Source organism: Xenopus laevis, chromosome 5L (assembly GCF_017654675.1).
Source record: "Xenopus laevis strain J_2021 chromosome 5L, Xenopus_laevis_v10.1, whole genome shotgun sequence".
Taxonomy (NCBI): Eukaryota; Metazoa; Chordata; class Amphibia; order Anura; family Pipidae; genus Xenopus; species Xenopus laevis.
The window spans coordinates 49,802,200-49,828,080 of NC_054379.1; the positions used below are offsets into that span (position 1 = coordinate 49,802,200).

The 25,881-nt window shown below is 37.9% G+C and overlaps 1 protein-coding gene across 1 annotated transcript in view; it reads right to left on the bottom strand.

The window, feature by feature from the left end:
* The window catches only part of ccdc170.L (coiled-coil domain containing 170 L homeolog), a 37,264-nt gene extending 12,164 nt beyond the window's left edge, over positions 1-25,100 (bottom strand). The window contains exons 1-10 of the mRNA XM_018263042.2: positions 24,837-25,100; positions 24,132-24,208; positions 20,797-20,824; positions 15,747-15,878; positions 14,457-14,713; positions 14,022-14,166; positions 12,468-12,653; positions 10,015-10,332; positions 3,828-4,028; positions 2,443-2,616 (exon numbers count right to left, since the gene is read on the bottom strand). Coding sequence (XP_018118531.1) covers positions 2,443-2,616; positions 3,828-4,028; positions 10,015-10,332; positions 12,468-12,653; positions 14,022-14,166; positions 14,457-14,713; positions 15,747-15,878; positions 20,797-20,824; positions 24,132-24,208; positions 24,837-24,995 — 1,677 coding nt within the window. The 5' untranslated portion in view covers positions 24,996-25,100. The remainder of the gene's footprint in view (positions 1-2,442; positions 2,617-3,827; positions 4,029-10,014; positions 10,333-12,467; positions 12,654-14,021; positions 14,167-14,456; positions 14,714-15,746; positions 15,879-20,796; positions 20,825-24,131; positions 24,209-24,836) is intronic.
* Between the last annotated feature and the right edge of the window lie 781 nt (positions 25,101-25,881).

Genomic DNA, 25,881 nt, shown 5'->3' on the forward strand with positions numbered 1-25,881 from the left:
ATACTGACTTGCATACATGAAATAAACAGAACTTGAAAATACACTATTATTAGTCACACGGAAAAGCAATTCTATATTCCATCTATTACAATACACATTTGGGGTAAGAGCAAATTGTAATATGAATGAATGTGTTTCCTTTTTATACCATTACTCTGGCTCAGATATGTTCCTAATTCAAATCTCTTTATAACAGCAATAAAGAACTGCTAACAGATGGCAGATGACAGTAAGTGATGGGACAATCTGCAAACTATAGCATCAAGCTTTTCAAAATGAACCAAATTAACAGTATCAGGCCAAGTAATAATGTTCTGCCTTAATTAACATACATATTTTGATTATTTCAAAGCCATTAAACTCAAATACACTTTGCATAACAGCACTGCTCTTAGCCATGATAAAAAACAAAAAATGAAGAAAAATTCTATTAAAAAAATGGCTGACTGAGTAAGATCTATATCGACCAGCATAAAAAGTGATCCTTCCAAAACTATTTCCTGATCAGCTGATCATATAAACATGGGCAAATAAATGAGTAGGTAGCTAATGTAGCTATACAGGCATGGGACTTGTGGTTTTCCAGATGAGAGGTCTTTCCTTAATTTAGACCTCCACACCTTAAGTCTACTTAAAAAAACGTTTGAACATGAAATAAACCCAATGGGTTTGTTTTTCCTTCAATAAGGATGAATTATATCTTGGTTAGGATCAAGTATTAGGCATTGTTTTATTATTATAAATAAAAAGGAAATCATTTTAAAATGCTTTAATTATTTCCACTGGCGAGCCAGGGGGTCTGTGCAAAGTGTAGCCTAGGGGCTTCACATCTCATTAATCTGCCACTGACTATGCAAAGTGCAAGGCATAGCTGCTGCTGTACGTGGGGTTGTCAGCATTTTCCCAGTAACAAGAAAGAGCAGGGGGAACAACATCAGAAAGCTTATCTGGCTCTTGTCTAAATGTGCCACATATGTGGAAATTACATCTTTCCACAAAGAGCAGAATAAAATGTCATAATCCTAACATATATGCTTCTGCGGCATCTGAGCATTAAACAACATAATCAAGTACAAGACCTGTCACCTAGAATGCCTGTGGCCTGTGGTTTTCAAAATAAGGGATCCTTCTGTAAATAGGATCTCCATGCCTTAAGTCTACTATAAAAATCATTTAAGCATTAATAAAACCCAATAGGATGATTTTGCCTCCAATAAGGATTAATTATATCTTAGTTGGGATCTTTCTGTAATATGGATCTTCATACCTTAAGTCTACTAGAAAATAATGTAAGGTACTGTTTTATTACTACAGAGAAAAAGGAAATCATTTTAAAATTTAAAATTATTTAATTAAAATGTTTAATTTATGTGACTATAATAAGGGTCTTTGCATAAAAACCAGTTGCACTGCCAAACAGAGACTCAATGTAGGTTGACACAAAGAGGCTTCTAAATGGCAAATCACAGCCCTTATTTGGCAGCCATGAACATTTTTAATACTAGTGTTGCTCCCCAACTCCTTTTACTTCTGAATGTTGCTCATGAGTTCTAAAGGTTGGGGATCCCTGGTTTAGGGTATATATCTGGTATACCAATATGTGTTCTTGTACAGCCTATGATTAAGTGCCCACTGGCACAAAACGCGTAGGGCTATGTATTTATCTATTTTGTGGCCTAAATAAAGTTATCAGTTCTTTTACAAGCCTGTTTGTGGGATCTGTGAGTGCCTGCCATTTTTCTTCTTTGGTTGGATACCTCCACCTCAAGCTGTAGGTCTGAGCTTTGAGCACCCAGGCACCACATATGACTAATTTTTAGATTTTTACATCGGGATATTCTTTCTAAGTCTATGGGAAATGGCCATCCTATAAATCATAGCTTTCTGGATAATGGATTTCCAGATAACAGATACCATACCTGTAATTAGCTGCAGCAAACCTGAAATACAGGATTTGGTAAATTTTTGCCATAAACTTATTCAATAATTTTGTGTCGTTACTAAGAAATGTACCTCTCTCTATTAATTATATAGCAATGACTCCAGTCTTATGATCTATTTATAATACAGCATCAATGTAGCAGCTTTTACCTTTACACACCTCGACGGTTTTCAACAATGTAATTGAGTATTTATGAAGTGTCCGAATAATTCTGACAAAGTCAAGATAGCTGCCAAAGCTGAAACGGAAATTTCATCAGGTCTGAACTGATGACCAGATTCCAGGCATACAGTATTTTGGTTGAAGTGAGGGTCAAAGTTATGTACAGTAAGTAAAAATGGTCACAGTCAAGGTCAAATGAGGTAAAGCTGGAGAAATCATTTTAAAAAACCATTTTAATAACTGTGACACTTTATGAACATGTTCTGTTCCATTAATGTCAAAATTCTAATAAGTATCGTCATGGAATGTATAAACAATGTACAGATTTCATTGAATACCTTTCTCTGTAAGCCATGAGCCCGGGTCTTGTTTTCAATGACAGCATTAGCTTCTAGTTTTACCAGTTGCTCAGCGCGGCCAAGAATGGCTTCCAGACGCATGTCAAAGCCAATGTCGGTGGCAACTCTCTCCACTTTCATTTTCTCAGACAGCTGCTCCAAGAACTTCATGTACTTAGATTTAAAAAAAAAAAAAACAACAAAGATGCTAAAAAACAATCAGTAATGACAGGAAACGTGAATGAAATCATTTCATTTATTCCTATTTGTGATCTTCTTTCTTACAGTGGCGCTTTCATTTTGCAAGATTGTTATGATGTCTAAAACAATGCTTTACTTATCTATTAAGGGACATTATATGGGATAATTTACAAAGCAGAATACAGTTTGCAAAGTACAAAAAGCTGCAGCCATTTTTATTGCACTTGCACACTGTATTTGATTGATGTTCTCTGTTTCCAAGCACAGAGACCTGCAGCCAGCCCCTAGAATAGATTGCTGCCTGCGTTAGGCAGTGCTCTATCCAAAAGGGGTGGACAGGGAAAGGCCTGTTGGTGCCCTATCTGGCCCCCTACCTTACATGCCAGATGCACAAGTTAGGCAGCGTGAGGAGGAGCAGGCCGCAATGGGCGTTTTTTCCTGTTGCCTACTGTGTGCTTTGCTCCCTGCACTGGATTTTTAATCCAACATGAGATGCATAGTGTAGCTTTCCCTGGGACACAAGTGCTTGTTAAGGGTTCTTTATTGGGCCACTAACACTAGGGATCTGTAGATGACCATTTAATTTATTATTCTATTTCATGCTACTGTTACTTTTACACAGGTGAGAGCAGGCCCGCAGCATGCTAGTCGGTGCAGCTTTTGCAACCAGGTCTGTGGTCCCTGCTTAGAGCTGCAGACTGAAACCAGTCCTCTCTGTTTTCAAATGACTTTCCTGGAGCATGTTGACTTCGAAGGCTTATGGCTCACAAGGTGGATTCTATGCTAGCATTTTTTTTTTGTAACAAATTTTTTATTAAGTTTTTCCACAGTTACATTTAGTACTTATTAGCATGACATTTTAAGCATTACAATCAAAAAGTTATCTACGCTGGCATGTTTGAGGTGGAATAGTATCCACACCTGAGTTCTACAACCAAGAAGTCTATTTTATCCTAAGTTTTATAAGGACCAGTCATGCATTTGGTCCATAATAATTTTCTATAATAATACCCATACTGCTCCCAAGCCAGATATTCCATTTAACTAGGGTACTTGAATGGGGCTTCTTGCTCACTGGTCACCCTTATTTATAGTGATGTTAAATATGCTGATATCTAACAAATACCTTATATATAATAATCAAGTACTCTCATCTCATACTGAAAAGGGGACCATAACCTTACCTTCTGCTTTTCATGACTGAGGTTATCCCGCATTACATCTCCAGACACCAGTTCCCCTTCAGCAAATTTCAGCCGACCACCTACGTCTTCCAGATACTGCTCTGTTTTTCTTGCTCTGTTCATAGCTTCCTGATGCAATTCTGTCTGGGTTTGCAGTTGTTCACTAAGCTTGAACACTCTTTCTTCCAGCTGGGATATTATCTATAAAAAAAGAACAAAAAAACATATTATATACATTCAAGAGTTGCAGTGACTGCCACTCACTTGAACACAATCAGTCTGCTGCAACTTCCTTCCAGCAATCTAGTTGCTAGGGTCTAAATTCCCTTAGCAACCATGCATTAATTTAATGAAGAGACTGAAATATGAATAGGAGAGGGCCTGATTAGAAAGATGAGTAATAAAAAGTAGCAATAACAATATATTTGTAGCCTTACAGAGCAATTGTTTTTTTGATGGGGTCATTAAAGGTTCCAGTGTGAAATATTTCATGCCAATATTTTTCACAAAGCATTTACTGAAAAATAAAATTAATTATAGCATATGTCCAAAACAATCTTTGTTATAAAATGTTCTGATTTTAATTTTACAGTGATAATACCTCCACTCCATTACTGAGCTAAATGATGCAACTGTCCGTGTTTTGTTTTGGCAGAAATAATTACAACTGGCTTCTCTCTGGGAGGCATATTGCTTGCAGTGCAGATTCTTATGTTGTGCAAAATAAAATAAAATTGAATCCCAGCAGGTACCAAGTGTAAATCTGCACTCAGTGTCACTCTGAGTCAACAAAAAAATTCAATATTTTCAAGTAACGAAGATGCAATTTGCAGGATTTAAAGGAGCAATCAATGCATCAAAGTTTTAATGGCTAATTGATTATGATGTATCAAACAACTAAAGAGAGTCACAATAAGTCCCTGATTAAAAAAAAAGATATTTTGCACCCCATTTAGCAAACACCAAAAGTACTCTGTTGGATTTTAAAGGGGTATTATTGTTTAATTATTTGCCTTCTTCTTCCGACTTTTTCCAGCTTTCAAATGGGGGTCACTGGCCAAAACATATTGACACATTTACTTTTTATTACTTATCTTTCCTTTAGGTCCTCTCATAATCATATTCCTGTCTCTCATTCAAACCACTGCCTAGTTGCTATGGTAATTTAGACCCTAGCAACCAGATGAGTGGTAAAATTCCAAAATGGTGAGTTTAACAAGAAGCTAAAATAATTCAAAAACCATGAATAATAAAAAATTAAGTCCAATTGCAAATTGTCTTAGAATATCACCCTCTACATCATAGTAAAAGCTTTTTGTTAAAGTGCACAACCCCTTTAAAGAGCAACTCGGGCCTTTATCCCCAACATGAAATATTCATTAAATGCTCTGGTTCTGTGATGCAATGTACATTCAGGGCCAGATTTCTACTGAAGTCGTCCCCCTTCCTCCCACAAGATTGTGTGCATGTGCATTCATTGTTTCTACATCTGGAGCACAGGGGACAGGGCATGCGTAGATTAAAATAACAGGCAACATCTCCCACATGCCTGGAAATAAGCAACCGTCACATGCAGCTGGGTGGCAGCCCAAAGGGTATTTTGTTCATTTATATTCGGCAGGTATGGCATAGGGAAGTGGGTATGTTCAGATACTGGCAGGCTGCTTTATAGGATTTGCCATATTTCCTCCTTCTTAGCTAGATTATTCTCAGAATGTTAGCAATGCCTGTATGCCAATGCAACCCATGCTCTAATTAAAAATATCTATTAGAGGCGTTTGCATTTTGAGGCACAATAGTTACCAATATTGATACATATGTTATTACATGTAGGGACTGAGATAGCTCCACAAAACTAAAGGAGTTAGGAGATACAAATGGAATGTAATTTGCACATTGAACAGGTGGTATGGGAAAAGAATTGCTTCTCTACATGTAAACAGTTGCACAACAGAGGCCACGAGAACAGCACTTAGAATTACTTAGTGATTGTAGGATAAGGAGTGCTACATTTTTAGAAGGGAGGCAAAAAAACATAATATATGCAAAAATGATCACTGTCCTAGCAAATTTAGAACACTATACACTAACAGGTACAGGAATCTGAAAGACAATTTCAGTTAAGTTGCAGCATCAAGAGAATTAATTCATAACTGATAGATATATACAAGACTGACATCTACTGGACATAAAAAGAAATGTACTCAACTGAATAAAGGCTATAGGGTAGGTAGGATTCAAGACCACTGTTAGGAGGTTACTTACTAAAACTCAAATTTATCCTTTCATTAAACCAAGCTCGACCAAACTACCATCGAATATGTTATCTTATTTACTTACTAAAACTCAAATTTATCTCATCTTTTAATTAAACCAAGCTCGACCAAACTCCCATCCACGATTTTATTTTATTGATCAATAACATAGCTTGAAAAAGTCTGGATGGGAAAAGACTCAATAAAATAGAGCAAAAACTCAAATTGTATGATTTTTTCATATCTGATGCCCAAATTGCTCAATATTTTCGTGTTATCGCCCGAAAACCCAGAATTTATCTGACGAAACCCAGGTATTGGACCTGTTATCCACAATGCTTTGGACTTGGGGTTTTCTGAATAAGGGATCTTTCCATAATTGGGATAATCATACTTTTTAAGTCTGCTAAAAATAATCTAAACATTGAATAAAACCAATAGAATTGGTATGCCTCCCATATGGATTTATATATCTTAGTTGGGATAGTACAAGGTACTGCTTTATTATAGAGAAAAGGGAAATCATTTTTAAAAATATGAATTATTTGATTAAAATTGAGTCTATAGGAGATGGCCTTCCCATAATTAGGAGCTTTATGTATACAGGTATGGGACCTGTTATTCAGAATGTTCAGGACCTGGGGTTTTCCGGATAACAGATCTTTCCATAGTTTGGATCTTCATACCTTAAGTCTACTAGAAAATCATATAAACATTAAATAAACCCAATAGGCTGGTTTTCTTCCAATAAGGATTACTTTTGGGATCAAGTACAAGCTACTGTTTTATTATTACAGAGAAAAAGGAAAAAGGACCCCAACCCTGTAATGGGTTTCCACATAACAGATCCCATACCTGTAATGGGTTTCCACATAACGGATCCCATACCTGTTCCAATTTGCTCCTCTCTCTGGACAATCAGCCTAACTATATAGATATATCTCCCAAAATGACCCGAGCAAAACAGCTACCCTCCCACTAGAATCCTACACTATGTATCCTCCTACATATGTAGTGCCAGGGCCGCCATCAGGGGGGGACAGGGGGGACAAGCGTACCGGGCCCGGGCATGAAGGGGGGCCCGGCAGCGCTGCATTTTTTTGAAGATCCGGGCCCCCCTTACGAGCGCCCGAGCCGTACGTCTTGCCTCTTCAGTGCCGAATGCGGAAGTGCCGAAAAGCCGAAGCCGATGCGACGAAAAGACCCGAAGTCACGGAAAAAGCCGAAGTCCCGAAGTCACGAAGCGCCGAAAAGACCCGAAGTCACGAAAACAGCCGAAGCCAAAGTCCTGAAGCAGCGCAAAGACCCGAAGTCACGAAAACAGCCGAAGCCGAAGTCCTGAAGCGGTGAAAAGACCCGAAGTCACGAAAGGAGGCGAAGTTGAAGTACTGAAGCCATGAGTTCAATTCTACTGAACACCAGTTTGTTTTTTTTTTTTTTTAATCCCCTGGCCACCAATGTATTATTTTAATATTCTATAGGCCCCTGCCACCAATCTTTTTTTTGGGGTTTTTTTTTAAAAAAAAAAAATTAATTTTCTTTTTGGTGGCCCCAAATTTTTTTAACTTGTAAGGGGGCCCCTGCCACCAGTTTTTTTTTTTTTTTCAAAAAAAAATTTTTTTTTTTTAAATTTTTTTTGGGGCCCCAATTTGTTTTTAACTTGTAAGGGGGCCCCTGCCACCATTTTTTTTTTTTTCAAAAAAATTTTTTTTTCACCAAATTTTTTTTTTGGGGCCCCAATTTGTTTTTAACTTATAAGGGGGCCCCTGCCGCCAATGTTTTGTTTTTTTTTCAAAAAAAAATTAATTTTTTTTCAAATTTTTTTTTGGGGCCCCAATTTGTTTTTAACTTATAAGGGGGCCCCTGCCGCCAATGTTTTTTTTTTTTTTCAAAAAAAAATTAATTTTTTTTCAAATTTTTTTTTGGGGCCCCAATTTGTTTTTAACTTAGAAGGGGGCCCCTGCCACCAATGTTTGTTTATTTTTTAGTTTTTTTTACATTTTTTTTTGTTGGGGCCCCAAGTTTTTTTTAACAGGGGGCCCCTGCCACCAATGTTTTTTAAAAAAAAAAAAATTTTAATTTTTTTTTTTTGGGGCCCCAATTTTTTTTATAAGGGGGCCCTGACCATCAATAGCTTTTTACAACTTGTGTGGGGGGGCGGTTACTTTTTTAGCGCTGATGTCTGTGTGGTCTTTTAACTGCGATGTGGGCGGGATATGGGGCGGAGCTTGGTCGTCAGTGTGGGCGGGGCCCAGGGGGCCCCAAAAATTTTGTTGTACGGGGCCCCGTGATTTCTAATGGCGGCCCTGTGTAGTGCATCAGGAATTTTATCTCTTCCATAGCTGTACTGTGCATTGGAACATATGTTATGCTATTTGGAATCTTGCTGTAGAGTTTATCGCCCATGAAAAACTGTTTGCTTATATGACGTAACTAGATGTTTTTGGGCCACACAGCAAATTTTATTTACGGCTCCAAAATATTGGAACAGTGACCTGTTGTAACAAGATATATTAAAATTACTCACTAATTAAGACCTCACTGGGCCCTCTACATGCCTGGCGCCAGGTCCGGACTGAGAATTAAAATAGGCCCTGGCATTTCAGGTACACAAAGGCCCAATCAGCCCCCACCAGCCCACTAAATACTGACTTTCTATGGCACCTTATAGCAGCCCCTCTGGCATTTGCCAGAACCCACAGATTGCCAGTCCGGGCCTGCCTGGCGCCTCCTGCGAGAAAATAGTTTGCATTCCCACTATTTACTTACACCTTTGCTTACATCTAGTGCAAAAGGGTGTTGTCCACTATTCGGGATTCGGCCGAATCCCCGAATCCTTGGTGAAAGATTCAGCCGAATACCGAACCAGATCCGAATTTGCATATGCAAATTAGGGTCAGGAAAGGAAAAAGTGGAAAAAAATCTTCTTTTGTGACATGGCCGAACGATCGAATTACGATGCGCCAAGCGGCTCCGACGGGTCGGTCGGGTAAAAATCCAACCTTCCCGATCGATATAGTGGCCAGATATCGATCGGGAAGACCCGTCGGAAGCCCCCATATACGGGCAGATAAGCTGTCAAATCGGTCCAAACGACCGATATCGGCAGCTTTATCTGCCCGTGTATGGCCACCATCACTTATGATTTGGCCAATCCCTAGTGCTAATACTCAGTAGCACTCACATTTTGTTTAGGATACAAACACGTTACAGGTAATCGATTTATTAATGGAGGTAGTTGATATAGGCATGGATAATTGTAACAATGAGACTGTAGCTGCAAGACATGAAGCAGGGACTCTACAGTAGCCTGCTGCATTCTCAATGCACCTATCTCTATTAAGTTCATTTTCATGCTTAAAGGAGAAGGAAAGGTTAAAACTAAGTATGCCTTATCAGAAAGGTGCATATAAATATACCAATAAACCCCCAAAGTAGTGCTGCTCTGAGTCCCCTGTCAAAAGAAACACTGCATTTCTTTCCTTCTATTGTGTACACATGGGCTTCTGTATCAGACTTCCTGCCTTCAGCTTAAACCTCATTGCCCTGGGCAAGAGCATGCTCAGTTTGCTTCTCTTCCCCCCCCCCTTCTCTACTGTAATCTGAGCCCAGAGCAGGCAGAGACTCAGGCAGGAAGTGATGTCACACCATATTAATACTGCAGCTCCCATCCTAAACAAACAGAGAGTTTCTATAGCTTTTTACTCAGGTATGGTAAAACATTCAACAGAATAAATATAGCATTCTCGCTTGCACCATTGCAGCTAATCTATTGGCAATAAAATGCCTCTGTAGCTTTCCTTCTCCTTTAAGGTACATTAAATGTAAGAGAAATAAATAATGCATGGGTAACTAAAATAAGAAATATAAGCTTTACTTGCCTTTTAACCCGAAACATGATATTAAAAAAAAACTTATAAAGAGAGGTTTACCATCTTTTTGTTTTCAGCCTTGTTGCACATATCCCATATTTTTTCCAGAATCGCTTCCTCTTTCGGTTTCACGGCCACAAAGTCACGGCTCAAAGCTGCCGCTACATTGTCTATGAAGGATTCATGCAGACTGTGAGCTGTTTTGGCATCTCCACGGGTGCTTTTTAAACTTAGCTCTAGCTCAGTGGAGCTTTTCTTGACCTGGCTGAGTTCTTGCTTGCTGGCCTCCCAGGCCCGCTGAGAAGCGCTCACTCTTTCTTTTAATATTTTAATCTCCCTTTCAAGGCTTTCTTTGTCATCAGTGGTACTCTCAAGATTCTGAAATACAAGCACAAAGAAGGCACTTACCATGTGGTCCTTTTTAATTCAGAAATGATTTCCAGTGAAGAGAAAAGGATATGACACAGGTGATGTTTTATTAACCGAGCACAACATTTCACAAGTGCACTTAGCTACTGATCAGCAATTAGTTTGGAATGACTCCCAACATTTGAAAAACAGAAAGGACAAAAAAGGGACAAAAAAATCTGGCGCAGGTTATACCCACTTTTTTGGCCACACCCCCTAATTACCATGTTTGTTTTACAACATTTGGTGGGTTATGAAATCTGAACACATTTCTGTGAGTTGTAGGGCAATATTTTATGTGCTGTAACAATATTACTAATGAAGGTGATTGCCCTTTAAGCGCTAGTCTCAGTTCTTCCGAAAGATCTGCTTATCTTAAAAAGTTACAATTGTATTTTTGTTCATCTTAAATTTGTTACAAATGTTTCTAAGTGCTGCTGTTGAGAGTTCTGGGCTCTCTGCCAAAAAGCCTCTTATTTAATTAAGTTTCAGGAACTTTGTATCTTTTTCTTGCATCAGTGCACGCTGAGCTGTCAAAATCAGAACTGTTCCACAGAAAACAGGACAGTTTGGAGGTATGGTTTGGATCAGTCTGCTACAAGTTAGAAAATGAAAGTAAAGGTTTGATTGTTGCTATGGGTAACTGCACTAGTGTAATTTATGACCCCCGTTAGTAAATTAGCGCCTTAATCCGTATAAAGTTATGTAAGGTGTTATCTTTATGAATTGTGGATAACTTAATATTTCATGTTTTGGATTAGTTACATTGTTTTGCAGAGTCTGTAAAAAGGCACAGTTGAAACTTTTTTTTTCTGGTGGAATATTTAGGGATTTGAATTCAGAATGCATGTGTAATAGGCCCAGCCAGGGGTGCTTCACCAATGAGGCGAGTTGAGGCTGTCGCCTCAGGCGGCAGCGCCCCACTAGGTACCAGGGGCGGCAAAAATGCTGCTCCTGGTACTTTAAAAGCTAATTTCCGCGGGAGGGGGGGCAGCAGCAACTGCTGCTGCGTCAGGCGGTGTAGGGGCCAGGATCGCCCCTGGGCCCAGCAAATAAAGGTATGTGTACCACAGTGTGTGCCATTAGCAGAGTCAGGAGGGATAAGAAAGCCCAACTTGCATGTCAGATCCAAACGGATAGCCCAGCATGGGTGCCTTAGTTTTAGGGGGAAAAGTAGGGTTCTGTGTGTAGTCAACATAGCAAGCAGGACTTATACCAAGCATGTTCGTATAATGAAAACCACTACGCTTTTGCAAGATTACATAATTTTAGTAATATACTTGATGCAAGTCAAATCCTCTGCTATGAAAGGGAATTTTCAGGCATTTTGATTCTGTGATTTCCTGCAGGTGCCAAATCTCCCTATGTGCCATTGCCCTAACGGTAATACGTTGCTGATTGCACGTGAAGTATAGAATATAATCTGCTAAGTATATTAAGTATATTAAGTTTAGCAACTGTGTTTTCACTATATTCTAGAGTTGCTGAAATGAAAACAAAGCTACAGGACTACTACATGGGAAAACACCCAAGAGTTGTGCTAGAGGTACTGGGAAAAAATGAAGTAATGAAGACTAATAAAGAGCTTTGGATAATGTGTTTTCAACTGGACTGAATCACCATAAGGTTTGGAAAAATGTACTTTTTTAAAAGATACCACCAAGAAAGAAATAGAGTGGGGTTTACACATTAAATGGCAAGGTTCTCTTGGCTCTTTATAAATGGGGAAAGTTATATCTAATTGTTTTGCATTAAGAATCCATCCCTAATATTGCTGGATAGTTCTCAGCAATTATTAGCCCTTAATTATATTCTGGAATGTAGGGTATGAAATACAGCAACATTTGTGTGAGCCATGGTTGGGCAATAGAGTTTAGTAAACAATACAACTACATTGATATCACAGTGAAATCTTCAAAGTTATGGCAGTACTGGGGTTCTGGTTTACATGTCCATGGGCTCTTCAATAGACCAAGGCTTTCGTTTGCTCTTAAAATTAACAAGATTTGACGACAAGAGTCTGATTTTCCATGTTCTCCACCATAACAGACCAGTGCAAATTATTGTATCTACATTTTATCTTAGCATTCAAGTATAATACATACCTTTTGCAGGCTTTCTATTTGTTTAGCCAAGGATGATGCCTTTTTCTGTTCTTTGCTGACTTCAGAAACCAACCGCATAATAGTTTCCCTGCTGCCTTTTGATTCTGTCTCATGGACATTTACAGTTTGCTCTAAAATGCCAATGCTGCCTTTGAGCTCTGCGTTGTCTTTGTACAACTCATTGATCTAAAAGAATACACAAATGGAGATTCTTTTTCTGTAGGGCTTCCAGAAACTGCTCTTCTAACCATAATGTACCTACAGAATGAGTATTTAATTAATGTAGAAGCAGTGGGAGGGCTATGGGCTGCCCCACTAGTGATGTCATGTTCTTTTTTTTTTCAATTCTTTATTTATATTAATTTTATTGGGAATAGGGTACAGAAAGTAAAAGAGGACGGGAATGGGGGGGGGTAATTGAGCATACAATCCACATAGTGCTGATTATAATATCAATTTCAAGTATTGTTAGCAACAAGCTATACCTTTATTCACATATATTCTATACGGCCTATCACATACTTTAAAGCAAGTAATTATGGCATTTCTAATGTCCGTGGTGGATTCTTTTATCCAATAGTCTGAACTTTCTCATTATAGGATCTATTACTCCTTAAGGCTTTAGTGTTTTAATATAATTCGCCCAAGGTAACCATATTTCCCAATATTTTTCACTTTGGTTGTGGAGTAATTTCCTCCATCTGTCTTATTTCCTGTTTTTGTCAGACATTCTCTAAACGTTGGGGGTTCTTCTGTTTTCATCGTTTGGGAATTATCGCCTTTGCAGATTGTAATAAATGCAGGGTAAGTGTATCCTTTATTACTGTCTTTGTATCATAATGTAAATTTAGAATTATAGCACTTGGGTTACTTGTTAACCAAATATGCGTGTGGTTACCTTCTACTCCATGACACCTCCAACACCCCCCTGAATTATTAGAGTATATCCTTATAAGTTTGGGGTATAATGCCAACTTGTGAGCATTTTGTATGTTGCTTCCCTTGTTTTAGCTGCTTTAGGAGTTCTATAAATGGTTTTAATAACTTCTTTCCATAAATCGGCAGATCTCTCAATCTTTAACTCTATACCCCATTCCTTACGTTGTGATGTCATGTTCTAATGACATATGCGACCATATGACTCCCCAATCCCCAGAGTATTTCATTAAAACTAATGCTAAAGACCTTTCTTTTGGGTATCCCTCAGGCTCACAACAGATATGGGTTCCACATTTTTCTCTAAAAATTGTGATTGCAAGGGGTGCAATCACAGCCAGCCCCAATAATCCAAAATAAACAGATATAAAGGGATGCATGAAATCAAAAACTCCAAAGCATTTGTATAATTATATTGGGGAAAAGAAAGTAAGGCATTAAGGAACTTGTGGTCACTGGGGACACAGATTATTCAGTGGTGTTATAATCGAGTTCAGCATAAAAAAAATAATGAAAATAAAGATCCATAAATGGAAATAAAATACCTGCATCAGTATCTTTAAAATAAAAGGGTTTCTAACACACAGAAAAGGAAATATAAAGTAGCATTGATAGTACCTTGGAAAGCAGCAGCTCCTCTGGCTCTTCTTGTGCTCTAATATTGATATTCAAACATGTAGACAGCTGAGACAGAAAATGTCCATGGCTCCTGCTGTAGCGAGAAGCTTTGGATTTGCTATCTTCCCACTGAGCCAGAGAAGCCCTAAACAGTAGTAACATGTATTCAGTTGGATTGTATAACAATGACCATATGATTAGCAAACTCTATGCACAATTACAGCTCTTCATCAAGCTGCAATAATGACACAATGGCTGTGGAGAGGTACTAAAACAATATTAATGAAAGTGGCTTATAGACATACGTGGATCTTAGTCTTAAATTAAGAACCGGTCATTTGTGTACTATGTCTTTATAATTTATTTCCTTATAAATTTATAGTTATGTTGCTAATTGAATGGGGAAAAACTGCCTGAATAGACTAAAAAACTTACTTTAGTCTAGACTCGAGATCCTGGATCCTCTCTTTCAAATCCTGGTTCTCCTGAAGAACTGCTTGCATAGCAAAATCGGCTCTTGTTTTGGAAGTGGAAAAACGACTTGATTCTTCCTCGGTTTCTTGGACTCTGGCTCTCAAAGAGCTTATCAGTGAAGCCTGTCTTGCTGTGTTCTCTTTATAATTTTCTACTTCGGTCTTCAGTTCTTGCAGAGAGCCTTCCTTGGAGGCCACCCTTGCACGTAAATCTAGCAGCTACAACATAGTCATAGTCATATATATATATATATATATATATATTTCCTAACGGGCGCAGGCGTCTCTTCACTAGTGAAGAAGATAGATGCTAGCATTGCTTCGCACTCTAACGCCAGGCAAATTTTCGATCTGGCGAATGGACTTAACTCCGCAAATACACTACGATGTTACTGAACGTTACCTCATTCGCCAGATTTGCCTTCGCCAGCTCAGACCAGGCGAAGTGCAATGGAGGGCATAGGACTTCCTTAATTTTTAGTGCAAAATTTTTCTGAGTCCCAAAAAACGAGTGATAGCCTGCAAAGGTCTGTAAAACTTTTTTTGGGTAACCGGGTTCCCCCCTCAATTTTCTAACATATGGAACATAAACTATACACTGGGAAATCTGTGCAATCTGATCACATGTAAATGTTTGGATCTTTGGATTTTTTTTTAAGCAAATACCAATCTCTGAATTAGTAATTAGCTTTGAACAGGGACCTCTATTCCACAACAGCCACCTGTGTTTTTAATGTAAGAATAAACAGTGTTTTTTTACTTGTAGAGGCAAGTGTGCCCTACATTTTTTCTTGTTTTGAACAGGGCACAGCCCCACCAGCCATTATGCCATATGTTTTGTGGAGCTCAGTGTTAGTGTGATCGGAAATAGGTTATTATGAAGTGTGACCAAGTTGTCAGCCAACATATACCTGTTTATAACCTGCTTTAAAACAAAATACAAAGTTCACTTAATGCTCAGGCCATGGGGCTGTAGCCAGATCCTAAAAATAAAAACTATGAGTTGAGTAAGTAATTGTCAATGACTGTTTTTCAGATCCTAAAAACATAAAGTATGAGTTTAGTATGTGATTTTCAATGACTGTTTTTGATCAGAATATAAACTTCACTAGGCCATAATTTGGTGTCTGCCCCATTGAAGTTTTCCTGCCTTACAGATTATAAAGATAATATAAAATATAACAATATCACAAGTTCCTGAGGAGTTGTATGACTTTTTTTTTATCTTGCAATTAGATACAGCAGTGCTCACCTCTGTCTGTACACTTTCAAATTTTACATGCAGGGCGGCCAGCTCACTTTGGGCATTTTCAGCAATTATTCGGTAATGATTCATTTGTTCTCGCGTAATTGGCATATCAAGCAGCTTGGGGTCAAAGGAACTCTGGAAAAGAAAAAATACAATATCTATTTTCACCCAAAACTGAAAAAATTAATTTTGGCATTGTACATACAGTAATACCGCATAAAATTGGACACCGCTGAATATAAGTTATATATATATAACGCGTTTCGTGCCTACTGGGGCACTTACACATAGCCTATGAGTAAGTGCCCCAGTAGGCACAAAACACGTTAAGGGGTCATCTATATGTCCCAATAAATGATTTGAATTTTTTATCTTAAATTTGGTCTTTACGTTTGGTGAAAACTCACAACTTCTTGCTGTTTTCAATGTAATTTCCAGGCTTAGACAATCTGACCAAGGGCTCCATTTATCAAATATATTTCTGCTCTATGGCTCAGCAGAGCTCAGTAACAAGGTTGAGCACTATCATCCCTCCAAATAGCTTCCTAATGCAAATCAAATACAGAGAGAAAGGATTTGGTCAATTATTTTGCACAATGGAATAACTTTTTCAGAAATTAAATTCCATAACTAAATAAGTTCTTTGACCCATGAATATGGCATCCACCTTTACTGGTAGCACAAATCAGATAAAGGAGCAGGGCGATGATATCAGAGGGGCAGGTTGGTGACATTAGAGGACAGAGCTGTGATGTTGGGGCTGGATCAGTGACATTGGGGGTGGGGCTATGAGGGCACACATTGTGCAGTTCATAACGGGACAGGGCAACCCTACATGTGCAGTCTCTCTTAGAGTCAGATTTATGAACTTCTAGGCTCAGGTTTCTGCATAATGCTTGCAGAGATTGAGAGTGAATTTCCAGGGTTCATAAATTGTAAATTCAACAGCCATGGGCTCCTCAAACAAGTTCTGTGAATACCTGTAGAGCTGTTCTATAACAAATGATAATGCATAGGCAATGACCAGCATTTGTTAAAGCCATACCAACTGATATGTCAGTCACATAACTGATCAGCATGGAAGCATGATTTTTTTTGACAGTCTGCTGTACAAAGTGATTTTGAAAAATTGGTAAAAAGATTGAACAAGCTTTCTTGTACATGGTGACCGTACTTACTAATATATTCTTATTTGATGCCAAGTGTTTTTCAGTGTTCCAACTGTCAATCTGAATAGAATTGCATCAGCTACCACTTTGAATTTCTATAATTTATTATTTATAAGTACAATTTTTACCATTCATATAACATAGATTTGTATAGATGAGACATATATAGATTTGTCTTACACCCAAAACCCCCAACCAGCAATAACCCTAAATTCATCCCTGGATTTTCCTACCTTACAGCTGTACAAACTTGAATCAGGCACCTGCCTTGTTCATCTGCCTAACAAGTAACCTGGTCCTGTTAGTTGCTATGGGATAGGTAACTCTGTTTAGCACTTCTGCTCTTAAATTAAATCCCAAATCTCTGAGAGGTGTGCAGATTATATTTATCCATGAAAAATGTCATTTGTCTATCCTTGCTTGTAATCTGACCCTTAACACAACAGTGTCTACGAGTTATTACTTGTAAAACACATAAAGGGTATTGTGCTATTCTAATCTTTTAGATATTTGGTGTCAGACTTGGAAGGATCCAAGTGCATTCCGGCAAGGGATTGTGAATTTACAGAGACTTTGGCAGCTATTTCAGTTTAGTATACAGAAGGCATTAGCAGGCTTAAAACTGGGACAAAGCAGAGAAGATAGTAGATGAGGGTTGCAGGAGATGCAGATCAAGCTTTTGTGCATTGGAATCTTTAGATACTATTTTGAGAATTGCCTGCAGATGACAAACACTGCATTAGTGCAACTCACAGTATAAATGCATGAAAAGGCTTAATAAACCACAAGGAAAAGACGTTGATTTGACAGGGATGACATCTTACCCATAAGATTGTAAACTGTTTTGGGTAGTGTCCCCTTTACCACTTGTTTCAGATATTGATTGTATATATACCTGTATGTTCAATGAATACATCCATTTTTTGATCATCATTGTTTATTATTATTATTAATAATAATAATAATAATAATAATAATAATGGGATTTGTCCAAACAAACATTATTTACATTAATGTGTTTGCATGCAAAAATTTCTGCGCCATGCAGGCAAACAAAGGCTTTTTGGTGAGCCACTTTTTTTGTCTGCAGCTCAGCATGTAAGGTAATGTAGGAACTCCTTGTGGAGTTCCTACATCCATTTGGTCTTGTATATGCCTATACCATGACCATTCATAATTTCTCTATGAGAACAAAAGAATGAATAGATGGAAGGATAGAAGAAAGTATGTATTAGAAGAGACTATTGGGGAAATGTAAAAAAGCAACAAAAATTAGCAAAAAGCAACCAATCAGCAAGTAGCATTTACAGACACCTGTTTGTAAAAATAAAATCTTATTGGAAACTATGGGATACTTTTCCTGGATAGACTTAGTGCCTTTACTTCCATAATACAAATAAAAAGGATGAAGAAGAATAAAAAGGGTGACATAAAATATTTGGGTTTCTGGTGGGCCTTTTGCATATCAGTCTGACACTAATAAAGGGGTATCTTAGGATAAAGTCCATAATTGCATGAAGAAAATTATGTTTTATTCCATCAGTGTTTTGTGATAACCAATGAACAAATGTCTCCTCAGTTGAAAGGCACATCCATACAGTATCTGTAAATCTATTGATCTAAAAAACCATTTACTATAGATAACTTGAGGTATTTGGATCCATTTGCCTACTGTAGCCTTTTAGCTATGACAACACTGCATTAATCAATGGACTGGGCTATGGTGACAAATATCATCATAACAGAATTCTACACCTTTGTTGAGTGACTAATATGCAAACCATGAAGCCTCTTGAAAGAGCATCTTAGCAACTAGCTTTGTTTATTTGAACACAGACTCAATGAGTAACTATGTACAGTTACTCAATAGAGTAGAGGTGTATAGTCATTAGGGTGTCGAGACACCAGTCTAAATTATATACTGTAAATTATATGTTGTTTAAAGGCACACTAAACTGACCATACAAATAACTGAGAGGATGGACATCAAAAAGTGGAATATGCAATGAAAATAATTGTTAAATTCTGAAAGGGCTCACGAATTGCAAATAAGCATCAGTCTAAATTTTGCAGGGGTAACATGGGATGGGGGATAAGGAAAAAATATCCAGTATTGCAAAACTAGTGAGTAGTAAGGTACACTTAGCAATGCTAACAGGGGGTCCAAGTGCTCAAACCCCAGACCTTCAGCTTGGGGAGGTAATATCAGACATGTAGTATTCAGTGGTAAGCTGGTACAAAAAGAGCCTATGACTAAGATCCCATAAGGCATGAAACTCGTAAGGCCACCCCCTGAGATGTTCCTTTTTGCGTAATAAAAACATTTTATTTGCATCTATTTTGGAGTGAAGTCCAGTTTTTGTGCCAGCTGACCACTGAATTCTACAAATCGTAATCTTTGTCCAGGAGTCACATTGTCTTTTGTCTGTGCTACCCCTGCCACCTTGCACTGGCCATCCCTCTTCCCTGCCCTTCCTGACTGCACACATCTATATCGTCAAGCAGTTCCTCTGTAAATTATATCCTTATAAACGGTGAGTTCTGATGTCATCAGTTATAAACGGTGAGTTCTGATGTCATTTCTGTCCCATGACTCACTGAAACTTGTGTATTATAATAAATAAAGTACCCCAAGTTGCAAAATATGAGGATATTAGAAGTTACCTTGGAGTTCCATGACCTGTATATGGTCATGAAACTTCTCTGTAACTTATAATATCCTTATAATTTACAAAAGGGGATACTTTATTCACTATATAAATCATACTCTGTGCAGAATAGTTTATACTTAAATGCTTTACAGAGTATTTATAGGAAACCAAACCCTAATATTAAAGTGGTGGATCAACCTTGTTCAATATACATGTATGTGACCGGTTATCCAGAATGCTTGGGACCTGGGGTTTTCTAGATAAGAGATCTTTCTGTAACTTGGATTTCCATACCTTAAGTCTACTTAAAAATAATTGTTTTGCCTCCAATAAGGATGATGTGTATCTTGATTGAGATCAATTACAAGGTACTATTTTATTATTACAGAGAAAGGGGAAATATTTTTTTAAAATGTGAGTTACTTGATTATAATGGAGTCTATGGGAGACGGCCTTCCTGTAATTTGGAGCTTTCTGGATAATAGGTTTCCGGATAATGGATCCCCCTAATAATATGTATACTCCTAATAATAATAATTATGACAAATAATATTGTTTATTGTTTAATTTTTTAATAACTTTATATTATTTAGAAATGTGTGCATGCCAGATTCACACTGACTTTTTACAAATGAAATAAACAAAGCTATGTAAGTCTAACAAACCTGTGTTGAAAGCGCCTTGTGAAACATGCATAGCTTACACAATTTTACTAACTACACTGTTTACTGTGTAGCTTTCTAGACCTAAGCAGCTTCCCTGACTCTTTTATGATGCTTTTTCTACATTAAGCAGTGGTGTTATAAGTTATGCAGATTTTTTTTAATTGTTATATTGTTTCTTCTACCACTTTCGCAGAGTGTTTAAGCCTTCTGCAATTCCCAGGGCAGACTGGGAACTGCAGTTTCAGATCAGGCAATGATCAGAATAGTCAGGAGCAAGACCCAAGTCAATAACAGGAATATCAGAATGGTACAAAGCAAAAGAGTGCACCCACGGACTTAACAGAATAAACCAAAAGTGTGCTGTCAGCATTCTTTCAACATTTCATTTGCATGTACATATGATCTAATTTAAGGGTGATTCTATGGTCAATACAGCAGGTAGAAAATGAATATGTTCTGTTTTAAAACAGTTTGTACTAGGTTTATTTTACAGTGGCAACCTGTGTGGTTCAACCGTACTGGTTATAGGAATAATTCGTACACATTCTTCTTGATCTCATTCACTCACCTTAAGTAGCTCAGCTCTGGTCTTTTGTCTAAACACAAACCAAATAAGAAAAGTTAAAAGATGTTGTATTTCTATTTTCAGTTAATTTTTTTAAGAAACTTTAAAAAAGGATGTTAACTCCTATAACAAATGTTGCTAAACTAAAAAAAAACTCCCAGTATACTCCAACATATTATTATTGATTAAAATATGCTGGCAGTTGTAATAGTCACACTAGGGATGAATTCTTAAAGGGGTTGGTCACCTTTAAATGAACTTTAAGTATGATGTAAAGAACAATGTTTTGAGACAATTTGCAATTGATTTAAATTTTTTATTATTTGTGGTTTTAGTTGCTCGCTTCAGGCGGCTTTAATGTGAGTATCGTCCATGCCTCTGACACAAGTGTGTGATTCCGCACTATTCAGTGCTCATTCTCAAAGCAGGGACTCTACATGTGCAGAGTGCACTGAAGGCAGGTGTAACTCAGTCCTATACATACTATCTGTCGTAGCCTAGTAGGGGAGGTAGTAAGGGCAGGGATCTGTAGCCTAATGCCCCTGCTGGTGCTCCCTGACTTTCACAGGTAAATGACATGTTAGGGGATGGGTAGGGGGAGGGAGTGGAGATTCCCACATGCCTTCCCCCACTCACCCTGCCCCTCATGAACACATTGCTGTATAAAAGGGGACAAATGCCAGTCTCTTCGGTCTATTTTGGAGCACAAATAGCCATGGCTATTCTGAAAATTATGGGGCAAGTATAACGTGCAAAAATGTGGAAGCGTAAGGGGTGTATTTACTAAAACTAGAATTCAGCAATTTTTTTTTATTAAAACAAAGTCGACCTAACTCCCATAAGCAAATTAAACTTATTTATCAAAAATCAGCTCGAAAAAATCGGTGCGGGAAAAGACTCATCAAAATCTTGTGACAATTCTAATCAGTCACCTGAAACCCAACTTTTTCGGATCATAGTACAAAAAACAGTGCAGATCAAGAAACATCTGTCATTGACTTCTACATGACCTCGACAGGTTTTAGCTGGAGTATTTTTGGATTTGCATTTAAGCAGCTTTGGAGTATAATAAATCTCAAAAAATAAAAAAAAATTTTCCCTCCAAAAATTTAAGTTTTCCCTTTAAAAAACTCGACCAGAAAATTGAGGTTTAAAAAAAAGGCCCCTAAATCTGTAAAAAGCATGGTCAAGTGTAACATACTCTAGTGGTCTAGTGGGGACTAGGGTCTGGCAGGGACACCCACAGCCCTAGTCCTCTTCATTCGGCGCTGGGGTCCTCTATGGCACACGCAGCCGCTCAATTCTGGGTTTATGCCGGCGGCACGTGGCATGAAATTTAAATGTATTTAAAGGGGTTTTGGCCCAGTAATCGTTGCCTGTTGTTAGGTCTAAGTTGTTAGTATCTGGGTGAGATTTCTGTCTTGTTTTGATTCCAGTTTTGATCCTTGCTTGCCTGACTATTCTGAACTCTGCCAATCCTGACCCTTGTCTGCCTGACTATTCTGAACTCTGACGACATTGACCCTTGTCTGCATGACTATTCTGAACACTGCCAATTCTGACCCTTGCCTACCTGACTACTCTTTGAATGCTGCCTGTACCGACCCCGGCCTGCCTGACCACGATTTTTGTCTACTCCTTGAACTATTGCCTTCCGTCCAAAACCTTGGAAATTAATTTTAGGGAGCCGTGCGTGACATCAAGTTTGCAGCCACTTTTTGCAATTTGCACCTTGCCTACTTGGAGAACATTTACCTTCTATTTTTCTTGATGAACTAGAGCAGAGTAAGATCATTTCATTAACTCTTTCATTGTGGCAATAAATGGCTGTATATATGGAGACACTTACAATGTAATGCATACACGGTACCTCAGTTATCAGGGCTCTAACTAGTGGTAGGTCGGCAGCCTCTAGTGCAACAGGGTGGAAGTGGGGTGGGGGAAGAATAGCTAGACACCAGGCCTTGCCCCCAACAAAACTTGACACAAGTTAGTATTGTGCAAGTTAATTTAGTATACATTATAATACTGTATAGAGAAAAGGTTTAGGGAGATACTATATAAGGCTTTACAGAGAAAATATATTTACAAGCCCCGGTTTCAAGGGTACAATTCCCTATCGATGTCATAAAAATGCATATTCAGCACTTGTCAGCACATATTTCATTTGTTTAATAATATAGTTGTTGGTATTGTAATTAATGTATTAGTGTTTACAGTTAAATAAACTCACTAATACTTTATTTACCAGTAGGTCCTTCAGCTGACGCAAGGGCACCCATTCCGATTAGAAGAAAAGAGGTTCTAAATCTCTAAATATTCTGAAAGGGTTTTTTTACAGTGACAGTGGAATTCTCTCCCTTAATCAGTTGTTCTGGCAAATACATTAGATCCAAGATTCAAGGGTTGGATGGCTCTTTAGCAAGTGAGAAAATAAAGGGTTACTGAAATGTCTGGATTAAAGTTGATTCAGGGACTTGGAATCAGGAAGGAATTTTTTCCCCATTGAGGCCTTCCTCTGGGTCAGCTAGCAGTTAGACAGGTTTTATTTAGACAAAAAGGTTGAACTTAATGTATGTGTATCTTTTTTCAACCGCAGTTACTATGTTACTATGTAATAAGAAGACATCAGAAACATATCTGCTACCTTGCAGAATTGCTTGAAAAACAAAAAGCTGCAACTCAGGTTCAAGTGTAGAACATATCTATAATGGTCAGAATCTATGTAGCACATGCAGTTATACTCATAAGAGAATGTGGTTACACTGAGATACATGCACAGTATCCAAATAATAATTTTTATGATTGGAGCTGATAAACACAGCAGGTGCTGGGACTTCTCTAGCAGTGCAAGTTTGGGCACTGTCTATTAATGATATATTATATCTGGGGTGACACACGATACACATGGGAGTATATTTTTAATTTGAATAAAGTCTCAAAGTTTCTGCTATAGCTATTTTGCATTCTAATAAAACCAATTAGACTGCCAATGGCAGACATTGTTACACAAAACAATATAGAATTCTAATCAACAGTTATTTAAGGTGAACTCTAACTATCTTGTTTCAGTTTCCAGGCACCAGTCTTGGGTGCAGGTAAGCTACTAGAGTAACTGAGGGTGCCTAACAACTTGGCATCCCCCCCCCAACACCTCTGAAAGGCAGGAGAAAGAACTGTAAAGCTGGCTATACAAGGGTTGCCCAAGGAGTTGCTATTTGACCTATATGGGCACCCAGTATATGCACATGTACGGTCAGCTTAATTTTACTAAGAAAATGAATTAAAGTGATGATTTTGGTTTTAGTTAATTTCCCAGTCCGTTTTGTCTCCTTTACCTCCCAGTATTCCAGCCTGCAGGTAAATCATCCAAATGTTCTGCTTGCCATTTATGGAAGGGATATTGCTCCTGCACCTGAAATAAAAAATAAACAGAGCAGTCACACAACAAAGTGCCCCTTATTTGCAACGCTACCATAACATACACAATAAAACTATAAGCAGGAGAATACAATCGATTGTATCCGTTATCCGGAAACCTGTTATCCAAAATTACAGAAAGGACGTCCCCCATAAACTCCATTTTATACAAATAATAAAAATTCTTAAAAATAATTTCCTTTTTCTCTGTAATAATAAAATAGTACATTTTTACTTGATCCTAACTAAGATATAATTAATCCTTAGTGGAAGCAAAACCAGTATATATATATATATATATATATATATATATATATATATATATATATATATATATATATATATATATATATATATATATGTATATATATATATGTATATATATATGGTCACTATGCATCATCAATCAGTATTTGCCAGACAGACCCCCATTCTATGCATATGTACATGGTTTTCAAAATGCCACAAAACAAACTTTAAAAATACAACTTTAGAATTCCAGTATGCATTTCAGTGATATACCTAGCTGAATTGGAGTTTGTGTTCGTTCTTTTATCTGCCTGTAAAGGGGAGATGTTAAACCAACAAGTGACACTTACAGATACAATATCTAGATAACTTACCCCAGAATCTCCTCTTGATATGGGAATAGTTGGGGACAGGGAGCGAAAGGCTGTGTTGCTATTCACATCAATAAGTCTGCCGCCATAGGAGGAATCAACTTTGGCAGCAGCAAATGACGTTGGGTTGTCACTGATACTGTTAAGGCTGCTGTTACTCATTCTCACAGGGCCAGGATTCTCTGAGAAATAGAAAGAGCAATGTAGCTGGGCCTCTCTCCTGATGCTCTCTGAACAGCTTTACCAGCTACACTGAGAGTTCAAGGGTTACTAAGAAACCGTGTAACATAGCAACGTGTAAACACATGGGCAGGGCTCTGCTGATGGGCACAAGGAGGGGAGGTGTTTATATCTGCTGGGACTGAGAGTGCTTTTAGGATCAGTGCTGCTGCTCCTTCAGTATAACTGAAAACTCCTAACAAATAAGTTTAACTTATAAAAAATATCTTTATAGCAACATGTTGGAGTTGTGCAGCTCCAGTCAACATACACTGCAGTGGTTTATTATTATTATTATTATTAGCTGAAAAAAGAAGTGCACCCAGATTAGGAAAATATATCCAATAGAAAGTGACATACAGTCATGTATTTAGCCATATATCTTTCAAACATAAAGGCAAAAAAACAGTAATACTGGATACACGTATGGGATCCATTATCCAGAATTCAAACAAATAGAAGCAGTAGCACACCTGGTCTCTCAGTATCCTCACCGGTGCTTGGGGTTAAAGGAGGACGGCACCTCCAACAATAGATCAATAAGATGAAACTCCAGCACACGGATGCTTAAGGGTTCATAACCCGTGTTTATTGTCAATGCCAAACAGGAAACAACGTTTCGGGGGCGTTTTCACCTGACGAAGGGGTACGCCCCCGAAACGTTGTTTCCTGTTTGGCATTGACAATAAACACGGGTTATGAACCCTTAAGCATCCGTGTGCTGGAGTTTCGTCTTATTGATCCATTATCCAGAAACCTATCCAGAAAGCTCCAAATTACAGGAAAGTCATCTCCCGTAAACTCAATTTTAATTAAATAGAGTTTGAAT